Below are 16,301 nucleotides of genomic sequence, written 5' to 3'. Positions count from 1 at the left end.
TTCTTCACTGACCCAAATGCATACTTTTAGAGAAATTAAAAATGAAAAGAAAGGACTGGTGGTACAACTCAGCCACACAAGCACCTGCCTGGCAAGCACAAGGTAATGAGTTCGATCTGTGGTGCCAAAGAAGAAAGAAAGGAAAGAAGCTGGGTGTGGTAGCAAAAAGCCTATAGTCATAACACCTGGGAGGCTGAGGCAGGAGAGTCACAGCTGGTTGGAGGCCAGCCTGAACTGCATAGAGAGCTGTTTCAAATTTAAAAAAGAAAAAAAGGAAGGAAGGATACATGCCTGATCGATCATCGCATATGCTGAATCAAATCACATGATTCTTTTTATATTCATACCACTCTTAAAACCATGAAGTTTTGTTTTGTTTTTGAAACAGTGAGTTTCACTACAAAGTTTAGACAGGCCTTTAACTCACTTTGTAGCGCAGGCTGGTCTTGAACTCATAGCAACCCTCCTGCCATGAAGCATTATTGATGCTGCTATACAATGTTTAGTTACCTATATCAGAACTATTTTAGGGGACTTTCTACAAGAATGGGCATATTTTCTAACTACAGTATTATGTATGATAGCCTCAAAAGAGTGTTGAGAATTTGAAATGATGACTCAGGAACTAAATTTTTATCTTACTTACAACCAGATTTCCTTCAAACAGTAAGATGTGACTGGTGGTACAGCACTAAATTCAAACCAGAATCTTGACCAACTGAGCAGGAAACAAAAGTTTTCTTTAATCACTTCTTAACTAATGCAGAAAATTTGATACTGTCTTAGATGCGAAGTTAGATAAAGACCTAAAAGCAGTAATATCCTTTTGCCATTCTATAAATGGAGATTGTGTCTTAGCATTTGACATTAACTCTCTCTTCTACCTAAAATGAAAATTTCCAAAGAGAGGCAGATAGGAAAAGACTTGAAAAACAACCTCATCAATGACTGCAAAGTTGGGCACAATATTTACAGAATTTTAATTTGTGTAATTCCTTTTAAGAAATTATATTTGATAACAAGTAGGGTAAGTTTGAATTGGTTATATCCTCATTCATGTAAAGCTTGAGTTTTAAATGGTCCAAAGACCAGAATATTAAAACGTTTTGACCACAGGCAACATTGTCTTAAAACCTATACTGGATTGCAGATGATTTCCAGTTTGAAAGGAAGGTATGCTGATTCTTATGGATTTTTGAACAGACTTTAAAATTTATTAGGAGATAAGAATATATAATTTAGTAATTACAGATTAGAATTGCAGAGGAAAGTAGGGTTGCAGATACTAAATAGTACACAAAAAGGGAATATTCTAGTGCTGAGGGTAAGGACAGTTAGGGAAGAGAACTCGGGGAGAACGAACAGAGCTGCTAACTCATTATCAGAAAGCACCGAATATACAAAACCACAGTTTTTTTCAAAAGAACAGTAAGAAAATTTCTGAAAAAGAATGAGGACTGCTACTGATTTATAAAATACTTACTAAAAGTCTGGTCATTTTTAGAGTTTAATACATACACACATGTGGTTCACAGTTTAAAATACTATGAAGATACGTTTCAAAATATCACAGACCTAGGGGCCAAGGATTTAGCTCAGTGGCATAAGCACCTGCCTTGGAAGTGATGGTACATGGTCATGAGTTTGATCACCAGTACCCCCCACCAAAATCACAGATCTGTCTCCTACTTTTATTCATCTATTTCCTTGTTGAAAATACAGTGGTGCCTCAGTTCATGAACCCAATTTTCTCCACTATTCTGGTTGCAAACTGAAGTGGACAAGAACCAAATCCACAAAGTCAACCCTGTACCTAACCACTGAATTTGAGCTACCACTATAGTTATATTTTCTCCCCTTTCTTTTTTTTTTTTTTTTTTAATTTAAGGAGAAAAGAAAAAAAAAAAACAGTGAAAGGGTACAAGTTATACAGATTTACAGAAGAAAAAAATGAACAGTAGGAGATCATTAGTTAATGGATTACATATTGCCATCTTAGAAATAATTGTTCAAGTCACAAAATTAAAGCTTGTAGAGTGGACATTCCAACAATGATACTGCAAACAGTTCTGTTCAATGATCCAATAAAACTCTGTGATATCATTTTCTATCTTATACACTTAAATATACATGCAGTTATATAGTTTAGAGCACTTTCTTTTCCTCTCTTTTGTACAATGACTATTACACATTTTGGGTTTCATTGCTCCCACGGTTCTTACTGCTTTTTTGGAAGAGAGTAAAACCAAATGAGACATAACAGAACAGAATCAGTCAAGTCAAAAGGGTGGACATAATAGATAATATAAAAACATAATACAAGGTGATCAACAATGGTTACCATAATGCCTCCCGCTATCTCTAATAGAATTGTCTATATCATTAGTTACAATACAATTGAACAAAACAGTAAAGAACAAAACCGACAAAACCAAAACATTGGAGACATTGTAGGTCTTCAAAAGTAGATAAAAGTCAACGAGAATGGGCGTTATAATGAATCTCATTATCTTCACAGCTGATGCCTAAACTTTCAAACCTGATACTATCCAGCAAAACAGAATAGGGGAACATCAGTCAAAAACAAGATGGTGAGAGTAATACAGGGCTTCAAATTGAGATAATAGAAAGTCAAAGTGGGTTACTATATTATATCCTGCTATTTTTTTCCCTTTAATTAAACGGATAAAAATTAAAAAGTAAATAATGGAGTGGAGATTGAGAAAAAAGAGGGCATAACAGCGAAACAGCGCAGATCAAAACATAACCATTTAAGCAGAATAGTGTTTCACCACCAGATAATTCCGACCCAAGAGTAGTTACCATATTGACTCTTTCCTTGAAGTCCTTGAGTACAACTTCGTATACTGTAGCATTAAGTATATCAAAACAATGTAAAACCATTTAAGAGAATGACAGCATTACAGAGTATTTAGAATCGACTAACAGAAAATGAACAATGGTTTCTGTATAATCTCCTTGTCTTTAAAAGGTTTTTGCTTATACTATCGTAGATAATAAAATCCAATAAGATACAACCTGTTTAGACCATTGGAGACAGAAGAACAAAAGCTAGATGAGACTTCAAAACAAGATGATACTAAATCAGTATTACCTATTAAGATGTCCTTTTCTCCAAAATAGCTGTTCCTATCATCCAGTCTTCTCTGTCTCACTTCTGTTGTGCTCTTTTTCTGTCAGTAGCTGTCAGTTTGTCTTCTTCATTTTGTTCTCTGCTCCATTCGTTGTGGCCTCCCCGCCACTATTTCTGGGTTCTTTGTATTTTTCTTTTTTTTAGAATATCCTGCAATACTTTCTGTAGGGTTGAATTGGTGGTTGCAAATTCCCCCAGTTCCTCTTTATCCTGGAAGCACCTTGTTTTTCCATCAATTTCCAAGGACAGTTGTGCAGGATATCTCCATCTTGGCTGGAGATTATTATCTTTCAAAGCTTGAATTATTTCCCCCCACGCTCTTCGTGATTTGATGGTTTGTGCAGAGAAATCTGCTGTAATTCTGATGGGTGTTCCCTTGTAAGTGGTCTGTTTCTTGTCTCTTACAGCTTTTAATATTCTGTTCTTGTATTGAATTTCTGGAATTTTTATTATTATATGCCTGGGTGTTTCTCTGTTTGGGTTGTAGGTGGCTGGGGTCCTGTATGCCTCATACATCTGAGTATCTTTACCTTTTGCTAAATTAGGAAAATTCTCCTGGATTATTTCTGTGAGTAGCTTTTGTAGTTCACTTGTTTGTGTCCCTACTTCTTCTTTTATGTTCTTAATCCTTAAGTTATGGCTCCTCTTATCATCTTCTTGTCTTTGTATTATTGCTGTTTGTTTCTTTGTTATTTTTAAGAAGTTTTTCTTTTCATTCTCCCATATTACAAGTCTGCCCTCCAGTTCAGATAGTCTGTCCTTAGTTTCTTTCAAGCTGTTATGCCAGTCTTGGATAGACTTCTTAATTTCTTGATAGTCCCTTTGAACCTGCTTCACGTACTCTATGCTTTCTCTGTTTTAATTCTCCCCTCTTTTTCTGTTCTTCCATTCCACCATCTGTTTTTTCCTGGGTGGTGCATAGCATTTCTCTAACTATTCTGCATACTTCTAGCTTCAGGTCGCTGATAACTTCATTCCTGAATTGGTCTATGAGGCTCTCTATATGGCACTTAATGTCTATTGGTGCGGTGTCCGCTATTGCCTGTTTCTCAGAATTGGGGGCCGAGGAGCCTTTCTTGTTGCTTCCCTTCCCCATATTCTCTGTTCCTTATATATATGCAAGCTTACATAGGAGGCCCAGCTTCCCTGCCTGTCAACCACAGCCTGATCAAATTGCGCTGGCTAGTTGTTCCCGCCCACCACTGCACACCAGGGAGTTACAGACTAGGCAGCCTACGCGGGAGTCAGTCGCCCCTCCGGGCCACCGTCAGGCTCTGGGATCTGGGTTAGGCCAGCCTACCAAGTCCGCCCGCAGCGTCATGCAGGCCAGGCACTTTTCACCAATCCCGTCCGAGAGGGAAATGTGTGGCTGGAGTGGCCACCGCGCCCTGCTCTTACAGGACTGCCCGAGCCCAAAAAGTCCTCCGCTGGAGTCAAACTGTGGTAGAGTGTCAGTTTCTCTCACTCACCTCGCCATAAGTCAGTGTACGCCTCCTTGTCCGTCCTGTTTTCGACTCCGTTCGCAGACTCCCATTCCCAGAGCTTCTGCGCGTCTCTCCTTGCCGAGCCGCTGTGGAGGCAGCCAGCCGCTTAGCGGCGGGAAACCCAAATCGCGGTTTCCAATGGCACGGGGTCCAGCCTCCACACCGAGTCTTTTCTGTTCCTATTTTAGTGCCAGGACTGCATTCCAAGTTGGTTTCTCTCAGCCCAGTTCGTTCCTGGCTCAGCAGAGCATATCTCTACTGGCTCATGTCTCCTTAGTCTGCATCATTCCTGACTTCTGAGCCAAGCCTTTCAGAGAGCTTCCGGTAGTTGCTGTTATCTATCCGCCATGTTCTCCCGGAAGTCCTTCTCCCCTTTCTTAACAAAGACAAATTATAATGATTAAAGCCATATGGCAATGCCAGGCATGGTGGCACATGCTTGTAATCCTAGCACTCAGGAGGCTTACGCAGGAAGATCACTGAGTTCAAGGCCAGCCTGCACTATATAGTGAGACCCTTTGTCAATAAAATAAAATAAAAGTCGTATGGCACTGAGCAGTGAAAACACAGCCCCAATCAATATAGGGATTTACTAGATAATAAAGATAAAATCAAGTTAGAGAATAGGTGTACTGAAATAGTTCTCTTGGGGATAAAGGCAAGTCTTTAATACTTAAGTTTACTCCTTGGACCACAATAAATTCTAAGAGAACTTAAGGTTTAATTGAAAAAAATTTGGAAATAATAATGGAATGAGATCATATGGAAGACTGGGCATATAGCTCAGTGAGATAGTACCTGCCTGGCAAGCATGAGGTCATGAGTTAAATTCCTAGTACTCAAAAAATAAAGTCATATGGATAACATCTTGAGATTTGAAAAATCAGGACACAGAATCTAGAAACACTTAAGAAATATAAAAATCTGAATATGTAAAAATTGAAACCACTGTGGTTTTTTAAAATGCCATAAATTGAATTAAAACATAAACTAGCTAATGGGAAAGTATTTGTATACTTTGATAAATGAGAGCTGTGATACAGTTTTGTGATAGAATGCTTGCCTAACATATGTGAGATCTTAGGCTCAAAAACTGTCAGGTTAATGACTGACATTGCCAGCATGTAAAATTCTTAGGATTTGTTCAGATAGTGAAAAAATTTGTCATGGTCCACAAAGAACATGAATAGGCAGTTCACTTAAATACACAGAAAAAATGTTTGCTAACTATATGAGAAGTTGCCCAGACTCATGAAATAAGAAAGCAAGCAATGCTGACTTTTATCTGTCTTTTAAAATAAAAGCAAGTAACTATGAAATGAAGTTTCAGTGTGGTGCTCATAAAGTAGGGCATGAAGACTGTATAACGCAAACCAGTGGCAGGGGTGTGGCACAGGATATGTATGTTCACTTGGTTTATAGGGAGTAAAAATTAGAAACACTCCACATGTCTACCAAGAACATATGGACTTTAAATAAGATAGAAATGTTCTTCAGTTATACAAGAAAAAATTATAAATGGGTTAAGGGTGTAGCTATATGGTAAGCAAGGCCCTATTATATGAGTTCAGTCTCCAAAACCACAAAAAATAATCAAAGATAAATATGCAGAATAGAATCACATTCTTATAAACGGGGGGGGCACCCTTAATTCATACACCTAAAAAACTTGAAAGTTTTATTTATAATCATCATAAATTGGCTTTTTCATTTGAAATAATTTTTGAGTGTAAGAAACTGATATGACGAGAAATTATAAGCACACTGTTTTTTAGGTCCCATAGATCATATGCAAAATGAACAATGCAGTGTACAAATAAAATCTTCATATTTCATCATTATTTAAGTAAGTGATTTTCATTTTCAGGAACAAAACTAGGGTCTCTTTATTACCTTAAGTATTTTGCATTGCTTTTGAGAATTTTCGTAATATACTGATTAACAAATTTTTGCAAGTAACATGATACACCTAGAAAGCCTAAACCTTCAGAATTTGTAGAATTAAAAATTTGTTATTAAAAAATAAAAACAGGTAAAAAAAATTCTCATAGAAAGCACAACCATACCCCAGATACAGTAGCACATGCCTATAATCCCAGCACTAACACAGAGGCAAGAGGATCACTACAAGTTCAAGACCAGCCTGAACTACATAGCAGGACCCTGCCTCAAAAAAGAAAAAAAAAAAAAAAAAACAGCCACATATGGTAGAAACCCCAGCACTCTGGAAGCCAAGATAGAGGATCTTTTAAAAATTTGAGGCCAGCCTGACCTACATAGTATGGCCCTGTTTCAAAAAATTAGAACCAGGGTGTGGGGAACAACACTCAAACCATCTGATGCATAACTTCTCTTTGGTATTGACAACTAGTGTCTAACTAGCTGTTTTCCAAAAGGCTTCAAATGGCAAAGTATACTTCAGACCATTCTAGGTAATCAGTGCAAATTAGAAGCCACCAACAGCAAATCCACTTACGCTAGGCTGATACAGTAATCATGTTTAAGAGACATATTGATCTCTAACTCCAAAGTTGGTTGCCAGAGGACAAAATGGCATATATATCTCAATATTCCATGCAAAGAAGGACCATCAGGGTTTTTTTGTTTTTGCTTTTTGGAGACAGTATCTCACTGTGTACTTCAGGGTGGCCTTGCACTCACAGCAGTCCTCTTGCCTTAGCCTCAGCAACACTGGGATTACAGGCGTGCAGCGGCACACCTGGCTAGCTCTTTCTGGTGAACAATAAAGAAACCAGATAAACAACTGTAGGTTGCTTAATGAATATGAAGTCAGAATGAGAGGAATTAGGTTATATATGTGGTATTCTTAGGCTCAGGGTGTCATTATGATTCAGTCTCACATTGCAGCATTAGTCATGAGCTTTCATCCATTAGCTAAAGACACCATTTCTTCTGGATAATGCTTGGAGGGGTAGGCGCTCCTATAGAAAACTAGACACAGAATCACAGCACAATTCAGATAGGAAAAACCTTAACAAAAAAATACACATAGGAATTACTTCATCCTCACAGGAATCACATAAAACCATTTTAGTTACAGCAGCAAGAGTTTTGAAAAGTGTTTCAATAATGCACCCCCCAGCAGCTTTTACAGTGTGTGTCATTACTAGTGAGGAAAGGACGTACTTGCAACAGTTCTTGATTGCAGAAGAAACAGGATATGGAACTTACTGAAAATACCTTAAGTCACAGGATGCAGAAACATAAGCAGTACAGAATCCAATGTATTTTAGATAGGCCCATCCTGTTTTAGATGCGCCCTTTACTGAGACAAAGTCTAGACATGGACTGAGGACTGTGGAGATAGCATCTCTCTTGGGAGACTGTCTCCCAAGTGAGACACCACAGAAGGTATTGGAGGAGAACGTTGAAGTTACGATAGCACTGGCTTCTTAGTTGGGTCACAGGAGGCTTAGCATCCCTGGTGAAGATGCTGGGGGAAAAACTGGAGCCCTGTTGCTCTGACAGGGTGGCCTGTGTTCCAGAGTAGCTGTTACAGCTAGAGAGGGCATAGGAAGGACTTTGAATACAGTGTTAGTAGCTCCCCATGAGTGGCAGAGTGTTGGAGTGTACTGTATAAGTTTGTCCAGGAAAAATATTCTCTCTTTTTTTTTGGTACTGAGGATTGAACTCTCAATCTCATGCTTGCCAGGCAGGCACTTAGGCCGCTAAACCCCTGGCCCAGGAAAAATACTCATATTCATTAATATGTATAATTCTTACTGTGTTACAACCTAGTTCATTAAATTCTCTGAATGTTGTGTTGCCTAAAATAAAGCTAATGTGATATTAGCCACAATGAATCTAAAGGAAAGTATTAAATAAACAATAGTACAGATGATGGTCACATGTGAAGGTCATAAAAATGAGATTGAGTAAACATTGATTAATGGACAGATAAGCTTTAGAATTAGAGACATCTGGAGGTAGAATCTTGGTTTGGTTTTGTTTTGTTTTGCTTTTTGGTACCAGGGATCAAACTCATGACTGCACACTTGCAAGGCAGGCACTTAGGCCGCTAAGCTAAATCCCCAGCCCCTGGAGGTAGAATCTTAACTGTAACACTAGTACTGGCTTTGGAATTGAAGCCAAGCAAGTTATATGTCTTTGCCTAATTTCCTGATCCAAGAAAATGAAAACATTGAGGACAAAATAACATCTCCCAAAGTTGATGAGAAAATTAAAATTAAATACCTTTAGAATACCACCTGTAAATGTTTTCAAACAATAAAAAGCTTCCCACCCCACCTGGGCTTTCGTTTATTATGGTAGTGCTATCTTTTTGGTAGCTGTGGAAAACGGAGATAGTTTGTTTCACTTTGGGAAATAATTGGGAAGAAAAGAATGACCAGAAAAATTTAGTGTACAGTCTTTCCCACGAAAGGTTTAATGTCAGGAGAGGTTTAATATCAGAAGAGACCTGGATCAGAGACTGAGAGACTCTGCAAAGATCTAGACACTAAATATTTTAGACTTTGCAGGCCACATCACTTACTGTCGCCCATTTCCCCTCCCCCTTAAAAAGTGTAAAAACTTTTCTTAGCTCACAGGGCCATACAGAAGCAGATTGAGAGTCAAAGTTGGCCCCAAAGGCCACAGTCCCTCACTACCATCATCATCCCTTATTTTAGGGGTAATTATGAGAAATTTGGGAGCATAGATACTCTTCCCGATAGCCACTAGTTTGATAGTACGTTTGCTTTTTTGTATTGTGATGTGATGGTAGGTAAATATTTCCAACATCAGATTAGGTCAAGAAAAAGGGGAGAAACGAGAATTTCCTTGAGTCATTACAAAAAGACTGATCTGGACAGGAAAATAGATAGTTTTACCCACAAGAGTGATCCTAAATTTCCTTGGGAAATTGAGTGACTTGATCTGGTTTTGCTTCTTTAGAATTTTAGTCTCAAACTGGGCGTGGTGGCACACGCCTGTAATCCCAGCACTTCGGAGGCTTGCAAGTTTGAGACCAGCCTGGACTACAAAGTGATCCCCAGGCCAGCCTGAACTGCATTAGTGAGACCCTGTCTCAAAAAGACAAAAAAAAAAAAAGAATTTTAGTCTCAAAATTCTTGGCCTAACCCAGAGGTTGGTAAACTATAACCCACCTCTTGCCTTTTGTTTTTGTACAACCAGAAGCTGGCTACTATGAGTTGAGAATAGGTTTTTGTTTTGTTTTGCAGTACTAGAGATTGAACTCAGGGCCTTCACTGAGCTACCTCCCCAGTTCTTTTTTTTTTTTTATTTGAAGGCAGAGTCCCACCAAATCGCTAAATTGCCCAAACTGGGCTTGAACATGTGATCTTCCTGCCTCAACCTCTTGTATGCTGGGATTACAGGCATGTACCACCACACTTGTTTTATTTTGGTACTAGGGATCAAACTCACGACCTCGCACTTGCCAGGCAGGTACTTGTGCCACTGAACTAAATCCCCAGCCCTTGGTTTGTATTTTTAAATGGTTAGGAAAGCTTACACATTCAAAATAGAGTTTTGTGACATATATAAAAATTATGAGATTGAAACTTCACTGTTCATCATATTATTTGAAGATAGCCACAGATAACTCTTAATGTCTACTGTGCTGCTTTCACATGACCTTGCCAGAATTGAGGAGTCCCAGCCGATACATCATACAGACACAACGCCTGACTTAACTATAGTTGGCCTTTCCTGGTCCCACCCATAGTTCTTTTTTGCACAGGTGAAGAAAGATAGCTTGTGTTCTATTTCTCCTCCATGACTATACTTTCCTATGGAGTGAAAGAAAGGAAATTTATTGAGGGCTACAGAACTGAAACATCTGTAGAGAGAGAAGTAGAGAGTGGGAGGAACAAATCCCACAGAAATGTTTGATACCTGAAATCACCAAAAAGAGGAAAAGATGAAAATCACAGCGGTTCCAGGACTGGGGATGCAGCTCAGGGAAAGGTACTTTACCTACTGTGTGCAAGGGCCTGGATTTGATCCCAGTGTTACCAAGAAAAAAAGAAAAAGCTGAAGTTCCAAAAAGATCCTGGGAATAAGAAAAGAAAACTGGTAGACTCAGAGCAGCATTGACTTAAATGAACCGAAGAGGTAGTTCTGTCTTTAGATAAACATTTCCTATTTGATCTCCACCCCTCTTTTTGCCTTGAAATGTAGCTATTTCCTGAAGGTTTTCTAATACACAGCGTGTTACCTTAATCCAAGAGAGCTTTGAAGCCACTTGGAATAATTTTCCCAGATAAAGTTATATACTCAAAAAGGAAAGAGTTGGTTTAATTTGCTGCAGGTCTTTCAAGGAATGAGAGATGGAATATAAGTAAATTTAAAAATACTATATCCTAAATGACTTCAGTGGTTTAAAATTGTGGGATGAATTTTTACCTATAGGTAGTTTACATATTTCTAAACATATGGGAAATATGCATAGTTTTAACCAAAATTAGCTATAATACTGTACCTGCAATTTAGTGTCTCAGTAGTGTAATTTATAATTATAACCTATTATAATTTCTTTTCAAAATTAGGTGTCCTAGTTGCCTATGAAGGCTTGCCACTTCATCTTGCACTGTTCCCCAAACTTTGGACTGAGCTATGCCAAACTCAGGTAAAGCAAGTGAGTTTTAGATGATTTGATCTTTAATTTTATCTAACCAGGTTGTACAGAATTTTAGGAAAAAAAAAAAAAGTTGAAAACCAGCTATAAATTGAATATATTTTAGAGTTAATGGAAATATTAGCAGTTAAACATTGAGCTTCTAAGTTTCCCTTGAGGTTTTTTTTTTTTTTTAGATTTGTCCTTTAGAGAACATTTCAAATGAGTTGTTTATAGATGAATTTCTTATCCATAGGTCAATACCAACAGTGTGAAGGGAGAGCCCAAATCAAGAAGATACTAGGGGAAAAGCCACTTCTGCCTCTTGCCTCTTGCGTCCCCTCTCCTTCCTCTCTCTCAGGTGTCCTTTAGTTTTGGTGGTATAGTTTTGCAGGGGTCCAAGCATTTGTTTGTTTTCCTATCAGTAGTTTTAAGAGACCAGGAGACTAATGTTTCTACCTGAGTAAGGACGAACTCTTTTGAATAAAGTATACATATAAATAATGCTTGTTAAATTGTAGAGGGAGAAGGGGGGAGGGAAGAAGCCTTATTCATCCTTTGGCTTAGTCCTTGGATCTGACCCACAGGATCCTCATCAAATCTTTGAAATGTGGTGAAGGAAAAAAAAAATATTGCTTCTACCTGGCTGCATCTGCCCTATGCCAGAGGAAGAGATAACTTTGTTAACCTTCCTTGGGCACGAACCTTTTTGCACATAACAGTTTCTAAAATACTTTGAGTCTAGTCTATTACCAAGCAATAGAGAGCCCTATATTTCATTGTCACACTGTACTCTAATGATAATACTTTAGACTCATCTCTGTTCCCTGAATGAATGTTACTTCTTGTTTCTCTAATCTTTGAAAAGCATTGATCTCATTCACTTGACTTGACACATAATAGATATTAAGAAAATGACTTACTGCTTGATTTGTTTTTTTCCTCTTTAAAGCTAGGTGGTCTATTCATGTATTCAGAGATGGGCAAAAAAAAAAAAAATCGGTGGTCTATTCTGTAAATTGGATCTGCTTTCCCCCTCTGCTGCTATTGTTCCTATAAACAAGATGTCCCAAGCGCTAAGATCTAAAGACCTGGGCCCTGGTTGTAGCATTAAGTTCTTGGGTGACCTTGAGCAATTTACTTACAACAGTTGCTCACTCTAATTGAATACCTAGTTACACAAATTTGTACATGCTATCTAAAAGTCACCCCCTTGGTCAATTTTTTTCATATGAATTGGTAATACATGATTAAGGCCCACATACAAATCTAGGGAATACTAGATTATATGTGTTTAAAGATGTACTACTTGAATTTAATGCCACAATCATTTGAAGACAGGAAACTAAGTTTTAGTAAAATTTCTATCTGTTGAGCTGAGGATTTAGCTCAATGGCATAAGCACCTGCCTGGCAAGCGTGTAGCTGTGAGTCTGATTCCCCGGCACCACACATACAAAAAATCAAAATTTCCATCTGTTGGGTCTACTGATTCGGAAGATAGGAAAAGGTTGCTTTATTTTTTAATTCCTACAGGGGGTATTTACCAAGCAAATTACACGCCCATTGGTCCCCTGAAAAGCCTCATCCTGTTAGCCTTTTTTCTAGTTCTTATTAATGCTGCATGCTGAATAATAAAGCTGCATTTCTTATAAAACCTATTTGTTAGGGGCTGGGGATTTAGCTCAGCGGCATAAGCGCCTGCCTTGCAAGCAGGCAGTCGTGAGTTCGATCCCTGGTACCGATAAAAAGACAAAAAAACCCTGTTTGTTTGGTTTACTCAGTGTCTCCCTTCAGCCCTACTTACATCACCCAGACCAGTAATAATGTGGAGTACTGGGAATCGTGGTTGCCATCACCAGAAATTAAATAGACAGAGTCAAAAGTGGCTTTAGGATTTAAAATGACTTGAGAACTTAAATGTATTTAAAAAAAAAAAAAAAAAGACTTCCGATGTCCAGTCCTAAGTATCATCCTAAGCTCCATCACTTCCATGCTCAAGTGCAGTGCTTCTTCTCCCCACTTTAGTCCACTATGTCAAAAAACTGCATCAAGCTTCTGTGCGAAGATCCGGTTTTTGCAGAATATATTAAATGTATCCTAATGGATGAAAGAACTTTCCTAAACAACAACATTGTCTACACATTCATGACACATTTCCTTCTAAAGGTATGTAGTATTTCAGAAACTTAAGTATGTTGTTTCCAGTTAATATGTGTTTTCATTATGTTGGCCTTTTGGAGACATTTTCATAAATCATCTTTTTCAGGTTCAAAGTCAAGTGTTTTCTGAAGCAAACTGTGCCAACTTGATCAGCACCCTAATTACAAACTTGATAAATCAGTACCAAAACCTACACTCTGACTTCACCAACCGAGTTGAAATTTCCAAAGCGAGTGCTTCCTTAAATGGGGTAAGAACTACGCAGAGTAGGCATCTACTTTAAAGCTTTCCTTAAATTAGCTCTTTTGGCTGGCCTTCGTAAATTTACTATCTTGACATTAACTTACTGTTCAAATCTAAGTCACATGGGTGAAACTTGCAGAAATGCCTTCTTATATATAGCACATACTTACATGACCTCAGAAGCTAAGAGCTAATGGCGTTGGGTATGTTGGGGCAATATTAAGAAAAACTACTTTTATTTCTGCTCATTTATATTTTTTGAAACATTTTATTAGTGCCTCTGGATCCTAAATACCAAGATAATCATCTGTTGGTTTATAAACAAGTAAAACTAGGAAATTAATTGCCTTGTGTTTCCAGTGACAGCTGTACAGGCAGTATGCTACCAAGGATACACGTTCAGTGGCAACTTCCCTAAGTAATAAGATGCTGATAACCCCGAACAGGTTAGAAAGCTGTGTGGACCCACCTGCTCAGGACCTCCTGCCTCAGAGAGAAACTTGTTTTCTGTCAGTAAACACTACTATTAAAAACAAGCTATGTGAAGAAAGCCTATTTGTGACATCTACCAGTTAGCTTCACAAATTGAGATTTCTGTTAAGACCTAAATTTCTCATTATTTGAGGCCTCATTTTAAAATTACTAACAATAAGTCCACCTAAGGTGTTTTTCTTTTGCAGGGGGGTTGCTCCTTTTTCAGTCTCAAAAAATACTATGGTTTACTTGATGGAGACACAAAATAACGCTGTTAGTGTCTTAAAACTGATGAAATACAGTAGTATCTTAACCCTATTTAGTGCTAACATTTTTCTAAAGATGCTAGAGAAACCAAGATGATTTCCTGGGAAGTAAACATCTGTATTTAACTGCAGACAGTAGTGTCAAAGTGTTGGGTTTAGAATTTGAAATGTTCTTGTCTGGGTTTTTGTAGGATCTGAGGGCACTTGCTTTGCTCCTGTCAGTTCACACTCCCAAACAATTAAATCCAGCTCTAATTCCAACTCTGCAAGAACTTCTAAGCAAATGTAGGACATGTCTACACCACAGAAACTCACTCCAAGAGCAAGAAGCCAAAGAAAGAAAAACTAAAGGTGAGTGTTTTCAAGGCTGGGGATGGGGCAATAAAATACTCTTTTAACTAACTTTATAATAACTATCTGTTCTGTTAAATCAGTGCTGAAAACAAAGATACCTTCCCAGACGCCTCAGTGTGAGCTTAGTGTAACCCCTTTTGTACAGCACCTCCCACTCTGATGTTTCTCTTCACAGATGATGAAGGGGCAACTCCTGTTAAAAGACGGCGTGTCAGCAGTGACGAGGAGCACACTGTGGACAGCTGCATCAGTGACGTGAGAACAGAAAGCAGAGAGGTCCTGACCCCAACCAGCACATCAGACAATGAGACTAGAGACTCCTCAATTATTGACCCAGGAACTGAGCAGGATCTTCCTTCTCCTGAAAATAGCTCTGTGAGAGACTACAGAGTGGACGCTCCAGCTTCATTTTCGGAAGACATGGCTAGCACCAGGTCACAGCACACAGAGGAGCAGTCCAACAACGGCAGAGTGGAGGACTGCAGAGAACTCAAAGGTCTCCACTGTTCCAAGGATTCCGCCCTGGCCGAGGAAGAATCCGAGTTCCCCTCTACTTCTCTCTCTGCAGTTCTGTCCGACTTAGCTGACTTGAGAAGCTGTGATGGCCAAGCCTTGCCTTCCCAGGACCCTGAGGCTGCTTTCCCACTCGGCTGTGGCCATCCCAGAGGACTCTTTAGTCACATGCAGCAGCATGACATATTAGATACTCTGTGTAGGACCCTTGAATCTACAATCCACGTGGTCACCAGGATATCTGGCAAAGGAAACCAAGCTGCTTCTTGACATGAGCTGTAGCATGTCTCCTTTTAAGTCCCCTACCTACCCACGCTGTTTGTATAAGTTTTGCTTATTTGTTTTTGTGCTTCAGTTTGTCCAGTGCTCTCTGCTTGAATGGCAAGATAGATTTATAGGTTTAATTCTTGGTCAGGCAGATTCCAGATGAAAAACTTGCATCTTCAGTATACTTTCTAAAGGGCAATCAGATAATGGGTATGTTTTATGTAATTAAAGTTCACGGTAGTGGCTTTCGGTTAATATGGCTGTCTGGGAGAAGCAGGGTTCCCCAGCCCTGTACAATGTAATTTAAACTTACAGCATTTTTACTGTGTATAATATGGTGTCCTCTGTGCCAGTTTTGTACCTTATAATAGAGGCAGACTGCCTCCAATCGCTGTGGTTCTTATTATCAAAATTAAGTTTACTTGTATACGGAACAACCACAAGAAATTTGATTCTGTAAAGAATCCTCTTTAGCTGTGGCCTGGCAGTATATAAATGGTGCTTTATTTAACAGAATACCTGTGGAGGAAATAAAGCACACTTGATGTAAAAATAATTGTTTTATTTTTATTGACATGACTGATTGCTATTCTGTGCACTTAATTAAACTGATTGTGATGACTTTTCATTCGTTTATATACGTTGCTTCAGTCTTGAGGAAACTTGTGAATAGGGAAAATATTTGTAATTACTCATTCTGCTCTTATTTCATTAGACTTAGTGGCGATCCAAAAGAGTAATTTACTCCCGAGGTTTCTCACTCTCCTCCATCACAAAGTGCGT

At 38.6% G+C, this 16,301-nt stretch overlaps 1 protein-coding gene across 9 annotated transcripts in view; it reads left to right on the top strand.

The window, feature by feature from the left end:
• Usp34 (ubiquitin specific peptidase 34) overlaps positions 1-16,146 on the top strand; it is a 246,358-nt gene extending 230,212 nt beyond the window's left edge. For 6 of the 9 annotated variants that reach the window (XM_063229478.1, XM_063229475.1, XM_063229479.1 and 3 more), the window contains 5 exons: positions 11,172-11,260; positions 13,267-13,407; positions 13,508-13,651; positions 14,576-14,735; positions 14,914-16,146. In XM_063229478.1, coding sequence (XP_063085548.1) covers positions 11,172-11,260; positions 13,267-13,407; positions 13,508-13,651; positions 14,576-14,735; positions 14,914-15,521 — 1,142 coding nt within the window. In that variant the 3' untranslated portion in view covers positions 15,522-16,146. The remainder of the gene's footprint in view (positions 1-11,171; positions 11,261-13,266; positions 13,408-13,507; positions 13,652-14,575; positions 14,736-14,913) is intronic. The other 3 variants (XM_063229480.1, XM_063229476.1, XM_063229477.1) reach the window with 1 other exon arrangement.
• Positions 16,147-16,301: the final 155 nt, after the last annotated feature.

The sequence above is a fragment of the Cavia porcellus genome, unplaced genomic scaffold, assembly GCF_034190915.1.
Source record: "Cavia porcellus strain 051 isolate PalLab524CR breed Dunkin Hartley unplaced genomic scaffold, mCavPor4.1 scaffold_18, whole genome shotgun sequence".
In the NCBI taxonomy this organism is placed as follows: domain Eukaryota; kingdom Metazoa; phylum Chordata; class Mammalia; order Rodentia; family Caviidae; genus Cavia; species Cavia porcellus.
Note: the sequence above shows the minus strand (reverse complement) of the source record. Positions and strands in the feature narration are given on the sequence as shown.